A 17,777-nucleotide genomic window follows, 5' to 3' on the forward strand; every position below is an offset into this window, starting at 1 on the left:
GTTTTTTCTTTTCCTTTTTTTCTTTTTACATTTTATTCCATTTTTTATTACCTTCCAAACACAATTTTAAGATAAAATCTTAATGCCTATTTAAAGATTATACAATAAGGTGTAGAAATTACTGTTAAAGCAGTAAAAGCATGATGCAAATAGGAGGGATTACCTTGAAAATGTTCTATTCCCTCTTTAAATCCCTTGAAACATTGGACTTTTATATGTATCTGCTCTACTAGGAAAAATAGGTTCTCTGAGGTTTGGTGTTAAGTATCAGATTTGTATCTAAGTTTATGGGATATTAATATCTGATTCCTATAGGGTTAAGGATATGTTAAAAATTTCTAAACTTTTCTTCAAATATTTTTTTCTGTGGTATTATTCATTTAATCTTGAATATCTTTTGAAATCTCCAGTAATAGCACCCTCTTTTAAAGCCTCTATCTTACTGAATATGTGTAACAATTAGTAACTTGTTGGCATTCAATTTTAATGTGAAAGAAAACTCAGAATCATTAAGAAAGATCAATTTTTAAAAAAGGTCTTCAAACTCAAAGATTGCTTAGAGAAATTCAAATGCTGGTAACACTTTAACTCAGTAGACTCCATGAGTTCAGGCCCCAGGTCAGACTGCGTGAGCAGAGGAGGGCCAGAGAGAGGGGGGAATCCCAAGCAGCCTCCACACCCTCAGTGCAGAGCCCAGCACGGCTCTGGAACTCATGAAATTGCAAGATCATGACCTGAGCCAAAACCAAGAGTCTAACACTTAACCAACTGAACCACTCAGGTGCCCTGAGAGTATAGTAATTTTTGTACCTATTTTAATGTATGTTTATTATTCAGCCTTCATCAGAAGCAAAACAGATTCAATAAATGTTCCTCCTCTGCCTCTTTCTCCTCCTCTCCAATCTCCCACCGACTCCTTTCCCCATTCCTCCTCCTCTTTTTTGACTTCTTCTTTAGAAAAAATTATTGTGTGCATATTTACAAGTGGAATGGATCTGGTACGGGCATTCTTTCTGTAGAATGCAGTGTTTTTATTATTATTATTATTATTATATTTATTTTATATATAGAGAGAGCATGTGAGCAGGGTAGGGGCAGAGGGAGAAGGAGGATCTTAAGTGGGCTCCATGCCTAGTGCAGAGCCCAGCCGAGGGCTGGCTCTCAAGACCCTGGGATCATAACCTGAGTCAAAATCGAGTCAGACACTCACCTGACTGAGCCACCCAGACACCTCTAATAGTGTTCTTTTTTTTTTTTTTTAATGTTTTATTTATTTCTAGGAGAGAGAGAGAGAGACAGTGTGAGCAGGGGAGGGTCAGAGAGAGAGGGAGTCACAGACCGAAACAGGCTCCAGGCTCTGAGCTGGCAGTCAGCACTGAGCCTGACGCGGGGCTCGAACCCACAAACCGCGAGATCATGACCTAAGCGAAAGTCGGATGCTTAACCGACTAAGCCACCCAGGCGCCCCTAATAGTGTTCTTTAAAAAGAAATTCACTCATTTGACTTTAAAATTTGAAACATTATAAAACCACTACCCATTTATAAAATCTGAGACTTGGATGCATATATTTATTGAAAGCCACTGGTAATCAGGGCATTTCCTTTTACAGACACAAGAAACCTATTATAATATGAAAATAAAGTTTGCATGCCGCTACTACAAGAGATGACTAATTTTGTCATGTGGTTTCTGTTATTTGGTATTTATTTCTCTCATAAGAACAGCATAGGTATAGCTTAATAGATTTGTTTCACTAGCTTGAAAGATTTTCTTTGGCATTTTAGTACAAATCTGGACTATTTTTTGATCAGATTTGTATCTGATACAATATTTTCTATTTCACCACTTCACAAAAAAGTTTTGAGCCACTGTTTCTTTTTGAAAACTCTTATGTAATAACATATATTAAAGAATCAGCAAAAAAATGGAGAGAGAGAAGGCAGGAGAGAGATGAATGACATTTCTCTAGTTCTTAACACACAAGTTATTTATTCTCATTAATTGATTGTTAATATATATATAATATATAATAAACATTTATATTTATGAATGCATATATGTGTATATATATAACTGATTGTTATATATACATATATTATAAACATTTATATTTATGTTTATATATATACACATATGTGTATATATATAAATATAAATTACCTGGTGCTCATTTAATGTAATGATTATGAAAAATTAATGTCCCAGTGAACAGAAATTAAACTTGTCAAAAAATAAACTATTGAACACCATCTAACAGTCAGCTGCAAGCTATCTTCATGACAGACAAAAATATGAGAATATGTATCTTTCCCAAATTATGTCCCTTTAGCTGCTATTTTGGGATCTCAGTTCACAATGGTGTAAGTTTCATTGCTTTCCTCCATTTCTTTTTTTTTTTTTTTAATATTTTCTACTTATTTCTGAGAGAGAGAGAGAGAGAGACAGCATGAGCAGGGGAGGGTCAGAGAGAGAGGGAGACACAGACTGAAACAGGCTCCAGGCTCTGAGCTGGCAGTCAGCACAGAGCCCGACGCGGGGCTCGAACCCACAAACCGCGAGATCATGACCTAAGCGAAAGTCGGACGCTTAACCGACTAAGCCACCCAGGCGCCCCGCCTCCATTTCTTTAATAACAAACATCTTTAATAGAGATTGAACATGTGATCATACTCTGTTGTTGACAACTATATCTTTTATGTGTACATTAAATGTATGGTGGATAATTATATCACTTATCAGACATAAACATGACAGTTATGCTATTTGTCTTGTGAGCTCACATATGACAAGCTGAAGAAGACAAATCATTGATATTTTCCCACTAATTACAGAAATGTAAGAATAAAACCTTCAAATGTATGTGCTCAACTTTTAAATGAATCATTCAATTCCCTTTGAAAAGCAAAGTTGGTAATCACAGTTAAATCTGTAAAATATAACTGTCACAGTCATTACATTTTTTATAGTTGTCTATTTATTTGCTTGGCTTCTGTGTGAGATTCAAATGCCTCAAAAACAGAAACTCTCTTCTTCATAATATCGTTCTCAGCAAGCATGTACCTGGGACATTATATTTCTTTTACTTAGAATTGAAATATAGTTGTCAATATATCCAATCAATTATTTGGTCTGTGCTTGTAAGTAAGTTCTTTAAGTCCCCTTTTCATTCCCTATGAAGTCTAGCACATAATGCACAAGAGATTAAGGATTTAAAGATGAATAAAAAGCAAAAGCAGCAACTAAAGTCTGAAAGTAAGAGATGTTCTTTTAATTTTCCCCTTAATATTAAATCTTAATGTGTAAAGCATGTGAGGTATGTTGGTATATTATACAGATTACAATATTAAAATTGTGTCATGGTCTGATACAAGTTGCATCATACAGGTCAAGAATTGTAAGAACAAAATAACACCCCAAAAAACAAACAAAGAATCATATACCTTTGTTGTTATCCATTCCTCCCACAGCATACAGAGTTCCAACTGTAGATTTTCTAGGTTTAGTTCTTGGACTTTGCATTAAAGTTCTTCTTTCTGGCAATAGATGATATTTCATTGCTTCCAGAATCAGTTTTTGACATTCCAGATCATTCTTAAATAATGCATGGTTTTCTAAGTCAGCCAATATCTGTGAATAACAAATAATTACAGTTAATAATGCTTTTTATAGGAATGAGTATATGACATCAGTAGTTAAAATTAGAAGCCTACTGCCTATGATATTACCCCTATATTGGGAGGGATGCAAAATGTAATAGAAATTAATTACATTGACAAAAAATAAATAGAAGTAAAACGGAAAATACATTGAGTAAGACGGAAGGCTTCCATGAGAAACAGAATGGATTTTATTTTTTAATCAATATTATTTATTGTCATTTTATTATGTAGGTTATAAAAAAACTTATAGAAATCACTTTTTTCCATTCCTTTTCCTCTTATGAAACCTGTTTATAAATCAAATATAGTTGCCTATATTGGACATAAAATTGTCTGGGAAAAGAAATTTAAAAATAACCTTCAACAAATTGCATTGTAACAATCTTCATAAATATTCATATATTTATTTTAAGATATTTCAGGTATAGTTTAACATCCCTTAAAATAAAAAAAATCAATAAAAATGAAAATAATTGTCTTTATCTCTTTAAGTTTGCAAGCAGTTTTAAAGTTGTATAGTAGGCAAAGTTTCCAATAGTGAAACTAAGAACTTTCATACCAAAAATCTAACACCTGAGGGACAGATAGAATAAGACCAGCTGCTTGAAGCTATATTACATTTTTCTTTTGCTACACCAGGGTTTCACTCCCTGGAAATTCTTCTGTGTACAGTTCTTTGAACACATCCATAGTATCTTTTATTTTCCTCTTCCTCTTTTGTTCCTTAGACTCTTCCTTCCTTCCTTCCTTCCTTCCTTCCTTCCTTCCTTCCTTCCTTCCTTCCTTCCTTCCTTTCTTCCTTCCTTCCTTCATTTCTTTTTTGTTTACTATTTCAGCATCACTTTCTCTTTCCTAATAAATCAATGTTTCCTTTCAAATGGTTAAATCTGTCACAAATATTTAGAAAATTAATAAGTTGAAAATTTAATATTGACTCACTGACCTTTTCTTCCACATCAATAAGAAACGACAATATCTGAACTCAAATATGTATTGAGTAAGTAAGTTAATATATGATGGCAGCATATAATTAAATAATCAATTTTAACACTATAATTTTAACTTTAATTAAGTAAATTTATTTAGTTATCATGACACATAAATGATTGAAAATGACAAGAAGAAGACAAAAGCACATAAGACAACTTATATGACATGTAGATAATAACATGATAGTTCTGATGGTGAATAAGGAATTTAATGTCTTAGAGCTTCCTGATGGTTTGGAATATAGATGGAAGATGTTCAATTAAATTCTTGGCTACATTGCACTTTTTGTACACTGAAATCTCAGTGTTGTCTTCCTACCCACTTTCATTCTAAACACTAAACAAACAAACATAAATTTTCTTAAATGGTATGGAATAGGATGGAAGATCTCTAATGGCTTTCTTTAAGGGACTATTATTTTTTCTTTCAGTAATTTTTAAAAAAAAAATTTGACCACCAAAGACACTATCTATTTCTAACAAGACCCTAATGGTCTTTATAAAGTAAAAGAAAAAAAAGTATTTTGATAAAGCTTTTGGTCATCTCTGTATCAGAGTATATTTTTTCTTCATCTAAGGCTTTTCCTTTCCTTCAAAGGAAAATAATTTGCTTTTCCAGTGACAAATGTATACATGGCTGAAGTTGGCTCCAATTCTTCTTTTCTTTTTTCTTCTCTTCTCTTCCATTTTCACCTTTTTGGAGAAACTTTGGGATTAGTTGATCATAAGAAACTTTCTTTTTTTAGGAGCACATTCTAGGAATATCTTATCCAGATAAACAGTTAAATATCAAATAAAAGGGGAAAAAAGAGAAGCACATTCAAAAGATATGTGCTTCATTTCTGTGTTTGTGTCTTGGAAATCTGTAACTCACAATCAAAAATTTTAACTGGAAATTTGAGGCTTGGGTTTCAGATAAATGGATTCATGACATAGATGGAAATATTTAAAGCTTTTAACACATGAGTACAAAGTGCCATTTGCATTAAAAAAAGAGTTCATACACTATTTCCAATATGTAAATGACTTTTAACTAATTAGAGTGGATTAGTTTTAGCTTAAAAATATCTCTAGGCCTTCTTTTTAATCTTATCAATATGTAAAAATAATGTTCAATATTTTAATAAGTAAAACCTTGGGTTTAAAATATTATAAAATATTCTAAATTGTTCATTTCAAAGTATAACAAGGAAGATGTACAAAATAAAGCTAAAACTTGTAATTTATTTCTATAAAATAAGCAAGGTATTCTGTACTTAAATATTTTTCCTTTTATTAACAAGACATTGTGTAAATTTTCTTAATTTTCACATGCCTCTAATCATTTGGCAAAGTTTTTTACTATAAAAGAAACTGAGGGGCACCTGGGTGGCTCAGTTGGTTAAGAGTCTGACTTTTTATTTTGGCTCAGGTCACGATCTCTCAGTGGTGACATAGAGTCCCATGCCAGGCTCTGTGCTGAGTGTGGAGTTCGCTTGGCATTCTCTCTCTCTCTCCCTCTCTCTCTCTGCCTCTCCCCCACATGTGTGTACTCTCTCTCTCCTTCAAAATAAATACATAAACGTTTAAAAAATTGAATTGTTCATAATCATTTTTACTTTATTATTGTGTTTTTTCAAATTATGACTTGTAACTATTGCTTATGAATACTGTGTCTCTGTTCATGTCCTCTGACAACACTTTTTAGCATTATTATTTCGTCTTAAATGAAGATACAAATTCAGAATAATAAAATTGTTAACCTGTCCTTTAAACTTGAACTATCTTTAGATTTCCTAAAGTAATCCAAGATTAATACCAGTTAATCTTCCTTATGAAATGAAAAATAGTTTTGTTTTTCATGTTCTTCAATTTTTAATGAATCCTAAACTATTGTGACAGCTCCTTTGTTAAATTTAGAAAATATAGCAATGTGTTTCAATAATAGTATAATACTTAGAAACATCTTCATGTTCATATACAAGAATTTGTAAAATAATTGTCTACAAATCAAATTCTGTTCCTCGGATACTACCTACCAATACTCTTCCCAATCAAGGATAATCATAATATAATTTATTTTACAATTTAAAAAGTTTTTTGAACGTTTCACAAAATCTGCATGTCAGTATATTCTTACAATGAGAACAATCTACTACATCAATATAAATCAACAGTGTATTAAACTTCAAGAAAAGATTTGACTCTCTACAAACAATAACATTTCAAAATATTTTATTATCTAGCAGTAATATGAGAAATCAAAATATCCTGAGACTAAAAAGGAAGAGAAGCATAGGATATACTGACAATTAATATTATATAAAATTCTAATGGGTTGATTCTTGGATCTGTGTCAGCTAACCAGTCACTTTGCAAATATGTCCTATCTCCCAATAACCGTGGTGGTTTATTCTTGTAATGAAGTAATGATCTGCAAGTTAAGTGTAAGCCTGTAGCTGCAGAATAGAACATGGTCAAGAATCATGTATGATATTCAGAATTGACTAATATGAAAAACCAGAATAATCTATCCATTAACATCTAGAATTCTCAAAATAACTGTTACAACATTCCAGTTGCCAGAAATGTCATGAATTCTGATTAGATATGTTTTTTTGCAAGTGTGTGTATTAAAACATTATTATATTCTTTTTCCATACTCTTCTTAAAATTCCATTGGCTTTATTACTAATTACAGTTTGGGGAAAACAAATATAGATTCTATTTTTAAAATAATATGTTTTTAAAGTGACCATTACATTTGTTATTAAAACACAAATAATTTGAATGTCAATAGTTTGAGCAATTGAACAACATGTTAAAATAGCCATATGTCTAGCAACTTGAAAATATTGATGAATAGTTTAATCCTGTGTGTTTATACACAGACACTCCTCAGCTGCAGTTTTCCAAGGGCATTATATGAGTTTATTTCAAATGCTTGCAATAAATTCAAATTATGACTCTAAAAGTATTGCCTCATGTAAATGGATGTATTATTTAAGAACCTAGAGTCTGCATTGTTTTTGCCAACCTTTAAATACGAAAATAGAATCGTTGTAATATGATGTAAAAAAATGATCTCCTTTCTGTATATTTTAACTTTATATGTCAAAGATATTAATCTCTCGGTTAGAATCTTTGTCATGATTCTCTGCATTAAATTACATGTATAGATACTTCCTTAACATTACAAATAACTTTCTCATGTGATAAGCAAGCAAAATCAAATGCATAGATTTATTTGTCATGCATGATCTACTCTTATTACATAAAAGGCATACTACTCTAATTTATATTAGAGTAAAAGTAAAACTATTTATGTTATAAAAATTTGCATTATCCATAGACTTTTTAAAAATATTATAAAAATAATGCTATTTTGGAAATATAATTTATAGTAATGTACTCCTATGATGTTAATGGATAGAACTGAGAAAATATCTATACTGTAAGCTTTTTCTCAAGGAAGAGTAATACCGCATGAATGAAGACATACTTTGAAAGGCAAGGTGACTAACAGGATCTGTATAAAATTTAGCAAACACATCTATACCTTCCATCTGGTCAGGGAGTGCACTGGAGTATGGAATGCAATGTTGAAAAAACACCTAAAGTAAGATAAATTGAAACTTATCATGGACCAAAGGAAGTATTAACTCTTCTAACACTATATCCTTGGGCTATCAAGGTTATGAAAACATTCTCACATTCAGAACAGTGTGACAAAATTTCATATACCTCATGTCATTTCATAATATTTCAAACTTTTGTTTTGCTACCGGATGCTGTGCTAAAAAAAATCTATTCACATCATCTGAATCTATAAACCAAGATTGATTCCTATTAAAAGTGACAGTCCTTAGAGAACAAGTGACAGTCTCCTACAGTCTTTCAAGTTTACTGCTTGACAAAATGAATAGGATGAATGATAAAATATTATATTTCATAAGCTGCAAGAAAAAATGATTTTCTACTTCAAATAAGTAGGTCTGATACAAATAATTTTCAGGTGTTTATATTAAGCAATTTCTAAGATGGGGAAACAATGATTTAATGGGCACACTAAACAATGAATAAGACCCAAGCCTATTTAATAGTCAATATAAGGTGTTAGTGAGAAGGAAGTGTAAGTTATCAGAGAACTTTGTAGCAACATAGAAATAGGGGAGCTTGTAGGTTGAGTTGTTTCACTTTGTGACAGAAAATATACACTGCCTCATGCCCCAAGATGTTTTCTGCAGATTTCCTTCCTTTTCTATAGATTTTCAAAGACACAGATGGAAGAAAATGGACAATTATGTTGAAAGCTTGGCAACAGAAGTTAGTTGGTGCACCAGTGCTCACAGAGCTTCATCAGCTATTATTTAAGTATCTGCTGTGACTGGAACAGCCTAAGCTTGCGTGAGGGAAACTAGCTCAACTATAGTCTGAATATCAATCTTCTGCCTGAAAGAAACTCATTGATATGAATAGATAGATCCTTATATTACACTTAAAATCCCATTTATATCCATTGAAAAGAATTTTGGCAAAGGATAGAATCATGACATATTAAGAGACAGAAACATCTTCTCATCTTTTCTGCAGGCATAATCACTATTCTGGCTAAACTACTTGAAGATATTATTTATATTTTAAAATAAATGAGAAAGTAGATCCAGTACAGTTTTCTATGTCTCCTCCCGTGCTGTCATTTCAAAAGGAAAACACAAATTACTGACACACTAAAGCTTATATCAGATACATCTGAATAATTCTTGTTCAAGTATTTGAGGAATGAGATGAAACCATCTACAAAATAAGGATCTGGTTAATTAATTTTATTCTGAATCCAGGATATTTTCAATTCTGAATATTTGATTGCCTTAAGATGAAAAATAATAGGCTAAGCTGACAGTACAAATAGAGAAGAATAATGACATGATCACAAGAAGTAGAGCTCATAAAATTAACTCAATGATAATTCTTATTAGTGACAAATGAGATGGGTTTTATGCTGCTATAATTTATGATTAATTTTTAGTTATTTAACATGGATTTGCATTTCCATAGGTCGTTTGAAAGCTCAAAATTTCTAAAATGGAAATAAGTGATTCTGTGTTCTATATGAACATAATCTTCATCCAGAAAAATTTCATTGCATTCTAGATAATCTCTGGACTTGCATTCATTCATTCATTCATTGAATATTCAGTCAGAACTGTGCTATAATAAGCACCTGTTTACCTTCAGTCTCTCTCAACACTAATCTAATCTGTTCAAGTCTAGCCTACTCCCCATCCCTTAGAACACTTTTGTTAATTTACTCATGTCTAGCTACATTCTACAGCATGCATTAGTTTATTATTGTTTCCAGAACATTATTCAGCGTCCTCAGAGTAGCAGGACAAAAATTCTATAATACAACTCTATTTTAGCATTCCCGTTACTCTCTAAGATAACTTATGTATATTTTTCTGTATTTCATGCTTTAGCTCTTCAGACCTCTTTTCTCATCTGACCGGATCCTGCCTTTTTAAAAAATAATATTGGTAATGCCTTTTCCCTCTAGGGCTTCTATTAAAATAGACCCAATCATCAGAGTTTGGTGTACATTCTATTACTTCCATGAAGATTTGCCTAATTAAGTGGCTGAGGCCACAACTGACACAATTTGTTTTTATTGGTTATATCAGACTTTAACCAGTTTCCATTTGTGGAGTCATTCAAGGGCTTCAGATGCATGCTAGTCATAAACCTGTAGAAAATCAGGAAAATATGTCTGTTACCTCTTGTTGAGTACCACTAACAAGGTTCTAGGCTCCCAAGAATGCTCAATAACTATTTAAGTGATTGATAATTTACTCTGATTATATTATCTATTAATGATTTTAAATGACATTTCTAGTATTGACGTTTGAAAATAATGTATAGGCAGAGATATATTCAATATCATCACAAATTACATGCATAAATTAATTTTCCTTACAAACATTTATGGTCTTGGAGCACCAGGTGGCTCAGTTGGTTAAGCACCGGACTTCGGCTCAGGTCAGGATCTTGCTTTTTTTGAGTTCTAGCCCGAATTTGACTCTCTGCTGCCAGTGTGGAAGCCTGCTTCAGATCTTCTATCTTCCTCTCTCTCCACCCCTTCCTAGCTTATGCTTTCTCTCTCTCTCTCTCTCTGTCTTTCCCTCTCTCTGTCACACTATCGCTCTTGCTCTCAAAACACTAAACATTAGAAAAGCAAAACAAAGATTTATGGTCTTTCAGAAACAGCTTTGCTTAGCAACCAACCAAAAATCTATATTTCTAAATAATTTACCTTTGACTCTGCTTATGGCATGCTTATTTCTAGTCACAGTTAATAGCAAAACTCCACTGCACAAATAATTTGGGCTCTTGAACATTACTGTAAGGTGATTTGACTTGTAACTAAGAAGCACTGAGCTTGGATGTTCCACTAACAGTTCAAACTCACACATTTAAATCTGAACCTATTCTTTATCATTACCATTCTTCTTTCTGTATTGACTTATGCCTTCTGTTTCTTACTGTTGGATGACAAGTATTTCTTTACCCGTACTTCCATTTTAAGCCACTTTTATTTAAGCTGCTTCAAACTTTTGGAAAATACAGTATATGAATAAAAAATTATCCCCAAATGTGTTTTCCTTACTGAAATCCCTTGATAATTCAATCTTTAATCCATTGATAATTCTATTTAGAAAAGTTTATATTCTCAGTCAAGCTCACTCCAAAGAGTCATGAAATACTGTTGGTTATTATAATGATGCCTGAGCTCCTTCCATTCCACTATTCCCTTCCTTTTCCAAAAGCTACTTTACTAGCTGATATTAACTGTTTTCTGAATTGTTGAGAAAGATTAAAAATTTAATTCTTGTAGTGACATAAGAAATCATATGCAGAATCCAGACCACTCCCAGGTAGTATCTGAAAACATATGCATTCCCCATTTACTGTCTTATTGTCTTGCTTTAATTCATTGCATTACAATTGAAAGTATTCCCTAAAGTAATTTAAAACACTTAGTCCAGGCTCATCTCCCACTATACTTTCAGACCTCAACCTTCTGCTTTGATAAAGCTGTTCTACTTACTACCCCCGACTTATTGCATCTTTAGTGTGACTTTTCACCTTAGAACTACCTGAGTATTAGTTGAGTGTTCTTGTTTTATCCATGTTTTCAGTGAAAAAACTTCCTCTGTCTTTTCATATATGAATAAATCTTCTTAGGATTTACACTTGATCTGTAATTTCCTTATCTCATCATTTAGTACTCTATTGCTTATACTTAGTAATTACCAATAGAAAAATACACTGTTTTTATCTTGCTATTATGGTTCTGCATGTAGCTGTCTCATTCTTAAATATTAACTGTATTTTATTTGAATTTTAAAGGTGAAATCTGAAGGAGTTTATCTTTCTAAAATTCTGCTGTTTGTCATATTATTTTGCAAAAAGGTAATTGGGAAAGGACATGTTCAAATGTATGCAGATTTCTCATGAGAAGCCATTATTGTGTTTATGCTTCTGTTAGCTTTTTCACAAAAACATTTCTGATTGAGAAATAACAGATCATAGCAGTTAGCAAGCCATCTTTGCCATCTTTGTGAGGAATCAGGCACAGATTCAAATTGAGAAGAATATATATTGCACATTTTTGCTTCATGAAAACACCATTAGATTTATGAAAAATAGATTTGCTGATATAGCATTGGATTAATTGAAGGTATTCTTAACCTTTGAGCTGTGTGATGTAGTAATTCTCCACATGTTAAACAGGTTTTGGGCTATGTCTGTGCTATTGCTGGCATGACAGAGAGATGTTTAAGAACTAATATTTTTCTTTACATATTATATATAATAACATTATCATAGTGTTTGATATTTTGATACATTAATAAAATGTATGTTTTCTATGAATAAAATCAATAGATATTTGTATTTTCCTTGCTTCCTTTTCCTAAACTCCCCCTTCTTTCTGAAGATGTTTAGCCTACTCCTATATGTCTAGTCTCTATTACAGACCTTCCCTGGCTTGAACAGTGTCTCAAGTTCTAATTTGCACTAACGTTCTCAATCACCTTTTCTTGTAGAATTCATGTATCTGCTAGATACCAAGATAAAAAGAGCAATCTCCTAGAGAAAAATATTCAAAAACATTTAGTTATTACTAGTTGGATAGTTTACTAATATCTTACAGGAATGAATGCATTTCAATCCTAGATGTTTTTGCCTGAAATTGATGAACTCTATTCAGATGAGGTAGTCAAATCACAACTTGATTTCAAAACATCTTGTTATAAGTAATATGCTCCTGAAAGAATAAAATGTATTGTGTTATTCCGTGTTATTTCCATTTCTGTAAGTTTTTCCTATAAGAAATTTCTCTGAGTTAAGATACAACGTCCCCAGACTAACTGTAGTTAACAGGTACAAGGCACTACGTGTAAGGGTCATTCTAAAGTGTGATTTTCCTTGAGAGGGATAAATTCGCCAGTGGCCTACACACAATATTAAAAAAGAAGTAACTATCTTAAGGCTATAAAGAACACCAGGTGCTACAAGAAAGATTGAGAATTCTTCCTCTGTTCCCCCATATTTTGTCTCAGGAAAGTTGATACTGATGATAAGAAGCAAACACCCCCAGAAGCTCTTTGACACAGATACACAGGAAAGCAATTGAAAGGATTGCATTCATTTTATTCTGGAAAACTAGATTTCTTGATTTCTATAATAATGTAGGCACAGTATGAATTTTTTTTTGCTTTAGCATTGTCTCATTTATCTTAAAAACTTTTCAATTTCTCTCACACTAATTATAGTAACAGTCAGTATTTCACCTCCCTCAATCCACTAAGAGAAGCTGGAGAAAGAATTTTAATCACTGCATATTTGCAGATTTCCAGCTTTCTTTAGATTTACTCTGATCAAAGTCCAACATACATCTTTTGATCATCATCAGTGTGATACGTTCCTGTGAAAACATCAAGGTGGATGCATCTTGCAAGTCAATAAGGGATTAAAATAATTCTCCCAAGTAAAACTAATTCCACTGGGCATACACTCTGCCTGTAAAGTTTCTAAAGTTTGGGTATGAAATGAATTGTTCAAACATCTTGACTGAACATACTTTAGGGATATGGAAAATATAACCTTATTAATATTAACATTAAGGACAATTAAAATAATTAGAATGTGTCAAACCCTATGTCAGGCATTTTGGCATATGCAAAATGTAATGTATTGGTTCCTAATTTAAATAATTTATAATATAACATATTGGAGTCACATGCAATTTATTATATATGAAACACACTTATTCCTAGTACTTACAGCTATATAATAGTATATTTTGTTGTGTTGAGAGGCTGTTATATCTTAACCCAACATCCCAGTTTTCAGATGGTTGACTTTTCCAAAACAAGAATCATTAAACCATTCACTCTTCTTCTGTTCCATACAAATAACCCTCCTAGACTTGCATAACAGTTGAAAGTCATTTCAAGAAGCTACATTAATCAACTTAATGTGCCAGAGGAAAAATTTTTATTTTTTTTTATTTATTTTTTTTCAGAGGAAAATTTTTTAAAGTGGTATTCACCTGATCCAACAATTCTACATCTGGGTGTTTATCCAAAGAAAATAAAACACTAACTTGAATGTATATGTACACCCTCATGATCTTGCAGCATTAGCATTATTTACAATAGCTGAGACATGGAAACAACCTAAGTGTCCATTGAGGGATGAATGCATAGAGAAAACATGATATGTACAAATGTAGGATTATTATTCATCCCTATGAAAGAAGGAAATACTGCCATTTGTGACAACATGGACAAACCTTAAGGGCATTATGGTAAATGAAATGAGTCACAAAGACAAATATTATATTATTTTACTTATGTGTGGGATCTTCTAATACATACACACACACACACACACACACACACACTCACACAAGCACACACACACAAACAAAAACCAAACTCAAAGATGCAGAGAAAAGATTAGTAGTTGCCAGAGGCATGGGGTGGGTGATGGGTAAAATGGGTGAAGGTGATCAAATGGTACAAGAAATATGGACAAAGTACTCTAGGAAATAGGAAGGTATGCTTAACCAAGTATTATGTGGTAAAGAAATACAACAGAGTGTCTTCCTTAAACTGAATCAATAAAGACAAGTACCTATTTGTCAGGTGCAGAAAAGAATAAAGGATATTTCAAGAAAATGTCAGAGGGTCAGAGGAATGGAAGGAAGTCAAGCAGAATCCAGACTAATGATACTTATTCAAAATATGCTATTCATTGAGATTCTTTTTTTATTTTTAAATGTTTTTATTTATTTTTGATAGAGGGAGAGAGCGAGAGCGAGAGAGTGCATGCATGAGTGGAGGTGGGGCAGAGAAAGAGAGGGAGACACAGAATCTGGAGCCATCTCCAGGCTCTGAGCTGTTCAGCATAGAGCTCGATGTGGGGCTCAAACTCATGAACCGTGAGATCATGACCTGAGCCGAAGTCGGATGCTTAACTGACTGAGCCACCCAGGCGCCCCTAAGATTCTATTCTTAATAAAATATTTCTTTCTCTTATATCTCTATATATTTTAATCTCCATTCATCCACCAAAACATCCATCCTTATATATAAAGCCATGTAAACTGAATTGTCCTTATGAATCCTTTTTTTCCCTCATTCAACACATCAAATCCACTGGACATACTTTTAGTTTAACCTTCAAGATATTCTAGAATATATTTACTACAACTTGGGACAAGCTAACATCCTCCCTGGACTATTGTAAAACCTCCTAAATAGTATATCTGCTTTCAGTCTGTCCTTTTAGTGCTGATTATTTTCATTTCTTTCCCTGTCATTCAATTTGCACTGTTCTCAGTCCAGTTTAGTTCCTTGTGAGGCTCCCTTGCTGACTTGCTTTGGGCTGAGTCCAGCCAATGGGACTTATAAGCAGAAAGTTAGGTGGTAGAAATAAAGATGAATGCATTTCTTCCTTATTTCCTGCATAATATGGCTGTAGTGATGTCTCTTTATGACTATAGCTCAAGTAGGGCAGCCACTCTACCATAATTCTGATCTTTCTGAACTATGTAATATGGTTTCCTCCATCATTCCTTGGTTCAGGGCCCCTGAGTGCATTTTCTGAACACTGGCCACATCTCTGTAAGTAGTGCCTGCATTAACTTCTCTTCATAAGAACCATTTTTTGGTAAATTTTATCTCCTGCTGGGACCTTAGCTATTGCACCATCATATAGTTTATTTTTCATGCAGTACCTAGAATGATCCTTTTAAGATAGAGTTACTCTCTACTTTTGAATGCATTTGAATATTTCCATAATAAACAATAAGAAGAAACAACAGAGCATGTGCCTTCTCTGTTCAAAATCTGTCAGTGACTTTCCATAGTAATAGACATAAAAGCTAAACTCCCTATGATCATCTAAGCCCTGTATTATCTATTTCCTGCACACTTCTGTCCTCATCTTCCACACTCCTGCTACCTTGTCCAAAGAATTCTATTTACCTTGGCCTCTTTGCTGTCCTTTCTTCCTGAAACACTCTTTTGTCTGATATCTATTTGGTTTTTTCCTCATTTTTTTTTTTATGTCTCTGCTCAAAGTTACTTCCTCATAAAGGACTTCCCTGGCCTAAGTAAATTGGCAACCTCAAACACTCTCTCACCTTGTCCTGTTTACTTTAATTCATAATTATTTCACCGTCTGAGTTCTAAGGAAAGCATAGTTTATTTGATGCTGGTTGCCACCCCTTCATTCTGTCCTCCCCTTCTTGCTAAACTGTGGCTGCATTAGAGTGAAGAGCAGTCTGTCTGAGTCAGCACCCCTCAGTACAGGTGGCATTTAGAAAGTCTTCAGGAAATGAGTGAGTGAATGAATGAATAAATGAAGAGATTTCTAGATTGATTTTCACCAAATGGTTGAGTCGGGTACTTTATTAATGGTAGCAATTTAAATCTTTATTGTTTTCCTCCCTGTCGTATGAGTATATGATTTGCTATTTAATCAACATAACATACCAATAAAATGAATTTGTTTTTTGAAAAATCCACCCTGGAGGCATTGTGAAGAACAGATACAGATGGGAAAAGATGTCACTAGAGTTGGACAATTATTATTGAGTCCACAGGAAAAAAAATAAGGCCTAATCTAAAGGTATTGATACTATACATGGAAAGAAAAGGCTTAGAACATTTAAAATTTTTTTTTAATGCTTTATTTATTTTTTGGAGTGAGAGAGAGACAGCATGAGCAGGGGAGGGTCAGAGAGAGTCGGAGTCACAGACTCTGAAACAGGCTCCAGGCTCTGAGCTGGCAGTCGGCACAGAGCCCGACGCGGGGCTTGAACCCACGAACCGCGAGATCATGACCTAAGTGAAAGTCGGACGCTTAACCGACTAAGCCACCCAGGCGCCCCGGCTTAGAACATTTTAAAGAATCACATTTACCAAAAAACAAAACACACACACACACACACACACACACAATCAAAATAAAAACAAAATACTCCAAAATTTGATGTATGACATGATGACACATGAAGAAGACAATAGCTGTCAAGATAATAGGTGCTATTTGAAGATATAACACATATCTAGTCTTTGTTTTTGGACATGACATCAGGACAAGATGCCATTCCAATCTCCTAAAAAATTGACCAAGCAGGGGGTGACTGGGTGGCTCAGTCCATTAAGCATCTGACTCTTGATCTGAGCTCAGGTCATGATCTCACAGTTTATGCAATTGAATCCAGCATCAGGCTCTGCACTGACAATGCAGAGTTTGCTTGGAATTCTTTCTCTCCCAATCTCTGTTTCTCTTTCTCCTTCTTAAAATAAGTATATAAACTTTAAAAAATTGACCAATCAGATGAAATGTTATTTACCATTCAACTAGATCTTTATATTTCAGGCATAACTTATTTATGTGCCCAATTCTCTATGTATTTTAGCATACACAGAATATAATGAGCATTAGCATGAATATTAGCATGAGGTCAAATCTAATGGTCAGGATAAAATCACATCTTTTATTTTTATAATAGGTGAATATTATGAGTGACTATTCACTGAAACTAGATTTCAGGTGTTCCTTTCGATTAA

The 17,777-nt window shown here is 33.2% G+C and overlaps 1 protein-coding gene across 2 annotated transcripts in view; it reads right to left on the reverse strand.

The window, feature by feature from the left end:
• The window catches only part of KLHL1 (kelch like family member 1), a 368,129-nt gene that overhangs the window by 130,383 nt on the left and 219,969 nt on the right, over window positions 1-17,777 (reverse strand). For both annotated transcript variants that reach the window (XM_039244388.1, XM_039244387.1), the window contains one exon: window positions 3,443-3,629. In XM_039244388.1, the coding sequence (XP_039100319.1) occupies window positions 3,443-3,629 (187 nt within the window). The remainder of the gene's footprint in view (window positions 1-3,442; window positions 3,630-17,777) is intronic.

The sequence above is a fragment of the Hyaena hyaena genome, unplaced genomic scaffold (assembly GCF_003009895.1).
Source record: "Hyaena hyaena isolate Hyena2069 unplaced genomic scaffold, ASM300989v1 scaffold_239, whole genome shotgun sequence".
In the NCBI taxonomy this organism is placed as follows: Eukaryota; Metazoa; Chordata; class Mammalia; order Carnivora; family Hyaenidae; genus Hyaena; species Hyaena hyaena.